At 48.3% G+C, this 8,382-nt stretch overlaps 1 protein-coding gene across 1 annotated transcript; it reads right to left on the bottom strand.

Moving 5' to 3' along the window:
* Positions 1-3,104: 3,104 nt before the first annotated feature.
* LOC117706141 (C-X-C chemokine receptor type 1) lies at positions 3,105-5,952 on the bottom strand. The gene has a single exon (XM_076930509.1). It carries the CDS (start codon positions 5,347-5,349, stop codon positions 4,297-4,299), a length of 1,053 nt encoding a protein of 350 aa, XP_076786624.1. The 5' UTR covers positions 5,350-5,952; the 3' UTR covers positions 3,105-4,296.
* Positions 5,953-8,382: the final 2,430 nt, after the last annotated feature.

The following is an 8,382-nucleotide window of genomic DNA, read 5'->3' as shown; positions in this document are numbered from 1 at the left end:
CGGTGGTGGCGCACGCCTTTAATCCCACACTTGGGAGAAAGGCAGACGGGTTTCTGAGTTCGAGGCCAGCCTGGTCTACAGAGTGAGTTCCAGGACAGCCAGGGCTACACAGAGAAACCCTGTCTTAAAAAAAAAAAAAAAAAAAAAAAAAAAAAAAAAAAAAAGACAACATTTAACTGGGGCTGGCTTACATTCATTATTACAATGGTAGGAAATATGGCAGCATCCAGGCAGACATGGTACTGGAAAAGGAGCTGAGAGTTCTACATTTTGATCTGAAGGCATCCAGGAGATACTATCTTCAGCAGGCAGCCAGGGAAAAGCTCTCTTCTGCACTGGGCAGAGCTTGAGCATAGGACCTCAAAGCCCACCCCACAGTGATGCACTCCCTCCAACGAGGCAACACCTACTCCAACAGACCAAACCTCCTAATAGGGTCACTTCCCATGGGCCAAGCATATTCAAACCACCACACAGAGTCTATCTACATAGCCCTGGTGGCCTCAAAGTCACAGAGATCCTCCTGCCTCTGCCTCTGCCTCTCCGCCTCTCCGCCTCCTCTCCGCCTCTTCGCCTCTCCTCCGCCTCTCCGCCGCCTCTCCGCCGCCTCTCCGCCGCCTCTCCGCCGCCTCTCCGCCGCCTCTCCGCCGCCTCTCCGCCGCCTCTCCGCCGCCTCTCCGCCGCCTCTCCGCCGCCTCTCCGCCGCCTCTCCGCCGCCTCTCCGCCACTCCGCCTCTCCGCCACTCCGCCTCTCCGCCTCTCCGCCTCTCCGCCTCTCCGCCTCTCCGCCTCTCCGCCTCTCCGCCTCTCCGCCTCTCCGCCTCTCCGCCTCTGACCCTGACCCTGACCCTGCCTTTGCTTCCTGAGTGTTAGGATTAAATTTGTACACCACCATTCAACAACAAAAATTCCCCTACCAATCAGTAATCCAGGCTATAGGTTGAAGATTCCTTTCTGACTTCCCTCCCCAACTCATTGATTCATTTCCTATTCAACTGATGGCTAAATCCTATTGGTCTCCTTTCAAAGATCTCCTTGTAACAGGCAAAAGTTTTCTCCATCTTGTGTTAGCTAAAGCCATCTTTGATTTAAACTGAAACAGACTCCTCCTTTCCGTCCCCTGCCCTGAAAAGTCCCATAGAAAAGCACCCAACCCTGTTCTAGAACATCAGGTTGAAATGCCCCAGCTAAACACATGTTCTTGACTCTTGTTAGCCTGCTAGTTTGCTTTCCCCTGCAACCAGGATGTAGTTTTTCTGTGTCATCTTTTAGAACTCACTGTAATGTGCGTTCAGGGCTGCTCTGTGAGAAGTGTTTCTCTCCACGAAGTCACAAGTCAGCTTAATACAGACTCTCAATTCGAACTTTGGTCTCCACCTCAAACACTTCCGAATTCGCCCTCTCCTTCCACCACACTGTCACTAATTTGTCCATATTCTCCCCATTTCTGCTACAACCTCCTAACAGGATCCCAAGACATGTCTCTAGACTCCCTAATAACCAGGGAGCCAGCTGACTTCATTATGTATGCCTCAGGCTCAGCCAGGGCTGGACACAGGCTATGGTGTAAAATTTATCAAAGCACTGAGTGCCCTTTGAGATTTGGCCTGCTGATCGAGGCTGTGTCCTATCTCTCTCCTTCACTTATGCCCTGAAGGATTTCTTAGTCCTAATCCAGCCCCAGTAGTCCCACAGAGTAACTCTTCAATATAGCTCCTAATCTGAGAAAGCACTCTTGACATGTCGGCTGGACTTATTTCTATAGGCAATAGAGTTCAATTACTGTAGGGAAACCAAGCTAGAACAAACATCTGCTCCCTCAACTCAGATCTATCTCCTGGGCTTGAGCCCTAATTCCTCCTCTGTCAATCCACCTGGGCAGCCTCCAGTGAGCCAAGTCGAGGAGACTCTGCTCTGCCTCTGAAAGTGTGTCTGGGGTATTCCAAAGAGGATGATGACCCTACCCATGAGGCCCTTCACTTAGTCATCCCTGGACTCATTCCACCTCTGACGTTCTCACCCCATCCATATGCCTCTCTCTAGTCTTAACCTGGTCCAAGCCCAAGCTGGGCTCTTCCTACCTCCAACCCTCACCAGGTCCCTCTCCTTACTCTCTCACCCCCAACCCATCTCCCCTATTTCTGACACCTACCCTTCCCTGACCTTGCCTTATGCTAAGCTCTCACCCCAGCCCTGTACCCACCCCCAGACTTACTCCAACCTTGGTCCCTAATCCCAGGCACAGCCTCGACTGCAGTCTCATCTGGAAGCTCAACCTCAGGCCATCCTGGTCTCTCCCCACACAAGCCAGTACCTTCCTCTGCTTTAGTAGGAGGTTCTGTTTCTACCGTTGCAAATCAAGGAACCCAGGTGTCTTCAGCACTCCCTGCAACCCTTCCACATAGCAAAAAAAAAAAAAAAAAAAAAAAAAAAAAAGGAATGAAGCTGGCCACAGAGGACCACAGGGAAGAATGGAGCGTGGTGACCAGGAAGGGAGAAAGGAAGACAGAAACTGCCACCTTTTAATGACATCTGTTCAGTCTGTAAATATTTCCTGAGCACTTCATGGGCTCCAGGCATTATGCCCAACACCAGGATGGAAAGCAGACTAGACAGGTTTCTTCTGCCTTTGTTCAGAAAAAAAAAACATATGAATAACTACAATTCCTTTTGAAAAAGAATATTTTTAGATTTGTAAGTTTTATATGTATGGATGCTTTGCCTGCACATATGCCTACACATCGAGTGCATGTCTAGCTGCTGCGGAAGTCAGAAGAGTCCGTTAGGTCCCCTGGAACCTAAGTTACAGATTATGGTGATCCACCATGGGCGCTGGGAATCAAACCTGGAGCCTCTGAAAGAGCAGCAAGTTATCTTAACCACCAAGCCTTCTCTCCAGCCCCAAACATAATTTCCTAAAGTCACTTGGCTGGGGGTGGGGGCTGTGGAGTTAAGAAGTAACTTAATACAACATAAAGGAGACAAGCCAGGTCTCCCCGGGGGACAATGGTTATACATCGAGATAAGGCTGAACTCACACGTGTCCACATATGAGGAACAAAGGGAACCTCCTGACCAAGAGAGACAATAATGAGCATGGAGATGAAATCCTGCTTGGCACCGTGCCTGCAGAGATTGTTCCAGTAAAGCCACTAGCCCAGTTTCTGAGGAGGGAGGGCTACCCCCTTCTACTGCAGGAACACCAGCTACACCACACATACCTTTTATTTTGGCACACTCATGGACAAACATGGGACAGAAATTGTATTGGAAACATCTGCCTGCCCAGCTGATTGACAGCATATTTGAGTTTATGAAGTTGCTCTCACTCCGTGTCAAGTTGGAAGTGCCAAGAGGGCAAGAGTTACAGCTGCTGGGCTTGCTCCATCCTTGCTTCAGCTGGCACCCAGCACACACACACCTCACCCTCTGTGACACTGGTCACGGGGTAAAGGGGATTCTCACGCACTAGGCCTGGCTCCCCAAATGCCCTCTGTCCACTCATGACACCTAAAGGGAAGAAACTCTTCAGCTCCATCACAAGGCTGCCTGGTGGCTTGATGCTTCAGCAGCACCTGACCGATGTCCTCAGCAGGCATTGCAACATTCCTCAAGATGGGAAAACAGTCTCATGAACTCAGATCACAGGACGGAAAGCTACTAGACAGCCTGCTGGGATGAGCTGAGCAGTCCAGGTGGTGTTCCAAAGAGAGAGTCCAGCCCATGCGGGCTAGTGTTAGATGCAATCCCAGTTCTTTGTTCTAATGGTGGGGTCAGGCTACAGGCGTGACCATGACAATTACCCAGATCACAAGTCAAAGATGTATATGTTCAATAGAAATGGTGAAGTATTCCTCAGGGAAGGATAAAGGCAGTTCTTGGAGGGCTATCAGCACCTCCTCAGAAAGCAGGTGTGGGCCCTAGAGACAGTAGTTAGTAACTTCTCCTGATCTTTGTCCCCTTCCTCCCCAACACAGATAGTATCTGCCCGTAGCCATAGTATATATACACACACACTCACATCATAAACACACACCACACATACACACTAAATACAAACACACATATACACCACACATACAAACACACACCACACACACTACATACAGACACACACACCACACATACATACACACACACATATACTCACACACATACACCACACATAAATACATACACACACACAGCACATACACATGCATACACAGACAGACAACACACACACAGCACATTGGCACAACAATAGTTACCCTTCACTTTGGGGTAGAGCGATCACTCTCTGGTAATTCTTGGAGGTTAATAGATAGTGGTGTGAAAGGCAACACGATGGTGTGTCAAAACTTCCTTGCGAACCAGGCCACGGTTAGCAAGGATCTTGAGGAATTCATGGCGAAAATTTTGGCCAACAAAGGCATAAATGACAGGGTTAAGACAACTGTGAGAAAAGCCCAGAATCTCAGTAATATACAGGGCCTGGTCAATGGCATTGCGGCGCTCGCAGGTATCTTCAATCAAGTGGGCTCCTAAGAGAGTGTCCGAGAGCAGAACCAGATTGTAGGGCAGACAACAGAGCAAGAAGACCAACACAACAGCAAAGATCACCCACATGGCCCGGTGCTTCTGCCCCATGCGGGCCTTAAAGAGCGTGCGCAGTGTGAGTCCATAGCAGACCAGCATGATGAGCAGCGGGAGGAAGAAGCCAAATATGTGGGACAGACCACGCAACGTTATCCGAAAATCTGTTGTGGCTTCACCCAGGACCTCATAGCAGACTGTTTCAGAACGGTAGGGTTTATATACCTGGCGGAAGACGGCAAAAGGCAGAGACAGAATCAAAGATAGACCCCAGATGCCCACGCATACAAATTTAACCAAATAGCGCTTTCGGGCCAGTGTGCGGGTGGCATGGACAATGGCCAGGTATCGGTCCACGCTGATGCAGGCGAGCAGCAGGATACCACTGAAGAAGTTGACTTCCTTCAGGAGTGAGACCATCTTGCACAGGGGTGTGCCAAAAATCCAGCCTTTCAATTTGGAGACAGCCAAGAAGGGCAGAGTCAGTGAAAAAAGAAGATCAGCGATGGCTACGTTCAGCACATAGACATCGGTGACAGATCGGGTCCTTCGCCTGTATAAGATAACCAGCATCACCAGCGAGTTTCCCAGCAAGCTCAGAAGGGACACCAGTGCATAAAAGACAAGTAAAGCCTGCCTGTTGGTTATTGGAATTCTCTTACAGGGGCTGAAATAATCTCCACTGGGTGGCACTCCGGTGATGGTGATATTTGCAAATTCTTTCTCAAAGTCACCCTCAGGATTAGTCCAGATGAAATATTCAGCCTTGGCCATTGTTCGATCTAGGTGAAAGGTTAGAAGGAGAGAAATGGGATTTAGTAACCAAATTCAAGTGTCATGAATGTTGTGGGAGAGTATTGGCTTCTCTGTTGCCTTGACAACTGGAGTTCACCCCCTTTGCCTTCAACTTGAACTTCGGTAGAAGTTAGCTTCCTAATGCTGTCAAAGTCCTTGGACGCTCAGTCTGAGTATAAAATAAAACCCATGGAAGATACCTGTGCCTTCCGTTGGCTCTACAATTCTCAACACTGTGTCCAGCTTTACCTTGTCTCCTCTTAACCATCTGTGTCCTCAGCCACACCCCTGGATTCAGATGCAGTCACCAGGTTGTTCTTGTTTACTCAGGGAAGAGCCAGCACACAGCAAAACTGAAGGAGGTGAGGTGTATCTGGGTGTCCCCTCCTACCTTATATGTGTCTCCTCATCATTGTCTGCCATTTTTTGCAAAGACTTATTTTTTGTTGCTTTTATTTATGTATATGTGCATATGCACTCATCTGTATGTCTATATGTAGAAGTCAGAAGAAGGCATCCCATCCCTTGGTACTGGAGCTACCAGGAGTATCGAGCTGCCCAAAGTGGGTGTTAGGAACCAAAGCCTCAACAGCAATCCATGCTCCTAACTACTGAGCTATCTCCCCAGCCCCTTGTTTGCCTTTCTTAAAGTCTACCTGGAGAAGAGGTGATAGTTTCAGATTACATTAAGCTGTACTCTGTGCCTTGACTTATGATGAGAAAGAAATGATACAGTGAGTAAAGGTGTGTGTTGCCAAGCCTAAAAACTCAAATTTGATCCCCAGAACCCACAAGGTAGAAGGAAGGACTAACTCATGCAGGTTATCCTTGGGCCTCCACACCCAAGCTCACACACACACACACACACACAAGTTAAATGTGAAATAGAAAATTTTTAAATACATGTTAAGGGTTGGTGAGATACCCCAGCAGATAAAAGACCTTGCCACACAAGCCTAACACCTTGAGTTTGCTCCCAGAATCCATGAAGGAAGAAGGAAACCAAGTCCTTAAAATCGTCCTCTGGCCTCTATATATAGTCCTGCAAAAACACACACACACACACACACACACACACACACACACACACACACTCCTGCCTCTACCCAACACCAGGGCTCTGCAATCTGGAAGTATTTAGAAGTTAATCAAGTTTAAAATGAGCAGACTGTTACTTAATGCCCACTCTCAATGGCAACCTTACCTGGGGCCTTTAATCCCTGCAGATTTCCATTTATCGACTGCAAACTGTGGGAAGACAGCAAGCTCTCCCAGGCTTCCGGGCCTTGCATTCTATGGCAAGGGCAACCACATCCCCACACTTTGGGATGCTCTCTCAGTGCCAGAGTTTGATCTTCACAGAAGATGAAGGCTTAGAGGGAAGCAATCAACACTGAACTGGGGAACTGTTCACCTCAGCCACATAAAGGGAGAGCAATAAAAAGCAACAGATGAGGGGAACATTGTGACCCCAACCACCTAGGAAGTCAGAGTTGAGTACCTACCTATTCACAGTGAGGAGACAAGAAACCTTTTATCAGAAATCCCTGAGTCCCACAGAAACCAGTGTATTTTTTAAAATAAAGTTGAACCAAGCCTTCCTACCCCAACAAGTGTGCTGACACACAGTTGACACAGGCTTCCTACCTGAGGCACCAGCTGGGTATGTTCCTTGTGTGAGGGAGAAGCCTACAGCTCAGAGACCAGAATGATAAAACAGCTGAAGGAACTGGGTAACTAAAAGAAAAAGAGAGAAACCACACCTCCCCTTAGAGCCCCACCCATGTCTGCATTTGGGTGCAGATTAAGTCATGGGACCCAGCAGCAACAGAGGTTCCGTGAGTTCCACTGGCATAGCCGGGTGAAGCTGCAGTTAAGGGTGTTCTCTCTAAATTCTTCCCTCCATAGATGAGCACTTCTTCTATCTTCTGTTTCTTGAGTGTACCTGCACATGACATCCCCAAGCTTCCTAATAGATTACCTTGAAAAGCTTCTAACTCCCCAAGGGGAGTAAGAAAAGAGGCGGTATTGACTTCCTATAACAGAAGTTTCAGAAGTCCACGGTGGGAAAGACTTAGGGAATCTAGAAGGAGAACTTAGGGGAAGCTGGTGGGAGAGCGCGAGAAGTCTACACTTAAGCTGTGTTTGGACAGCAGGACCCAGTGCATGCTGGGACAAGTACTCTACTGCTGATCTACATCTGCAGCCCCAATGCTTGCTTTTTGGTTTGGTTTGGTCTGGTCTGGTCTGGTCTGGTCTGGTCTGGTCTGGTCTGGTCTGGTTTGGTTTAGTTTGGTTTAGTTTGATTTAGTTTGGTTTGATTTGGTTTGGTTTTGAGACAGAGTCTCTCATAGCCCATATTGGCCTTGCATCCATAAATCTTCATCTATTCCCAAACATTGGCATTATGGGTATATACCACTATGCCCAGTTATAAGCACACCATTTTCACTTATAGGCATCATAGGCATCTTTAGGGTCATGTGGTAGAGTTTCGGAGGGAAAAAAACTCTCCTTTACACTCCGTTTTACACACTATTTCCAATTATTGCTTGGCTAGAGTGGAGCAGAGGTTTGGAGCATGGCCACTCCTTCCCTGGCATCTATCAGAAGACCATTAGGGCTAGGAAAACCAGTGAAGGACCAGCTGGGGGTGAAGTAACTGCTGCTCCCCGTTTGGTACTGAAGGACGGCTTCTTTGGGAAGCTGCCTGAGAAGTCCCTGAGCAGCTCACAGCTGATCCCTGACTTTATTCCTGGGGTTCAGGGTACTGGCTAGTTTGAACTATCAACTTAACACAACCTAGAGTCATCTGAGAAGGGAATCCCAGCTGAGGGATTTCCCAGATCAGACTGGCCTGTGGGCATATCTGTGGGAGATTGTCTTGATCTCTAACTGATGGAGGAGGGCCCAGCCCACTGTGGGAGGCACCATCCCCAAGCAGGTGGCCCTGGTCTGTATAAGAAAACTAGGTAGGGAAGGAAAAATGGCTGATTGGTCAAGAACACAGGC

Source organism: Arvicanthis niloticus, chromosome 3 (genome assembly GCF_011762505.2).
Source record: "Arvicanthis niloticus isolate mArvNil1 chromosome 3, mArvNil1.pat.X, whole genome shotgun sequence".
Lineage (NCBI taxonomy): Eukaryota > Metazoa > Chordata > Mammalia > Rodentia > Muridae > Arvicanthis > Arvicanthis niloticus.
This window is presented reverse-complemented; position numbering and strand designations above follow the sequence as displayed.

Excerpts from the sequence above, each read along its gene's own strand:
- LOC117706141 (XM_076930509.1), bottom strand. The coding sequence starts at position 5,349 with ATGGCCAAGGCTGAATATTTCATCTGGACTAATCCTGAGGGTGACTTT.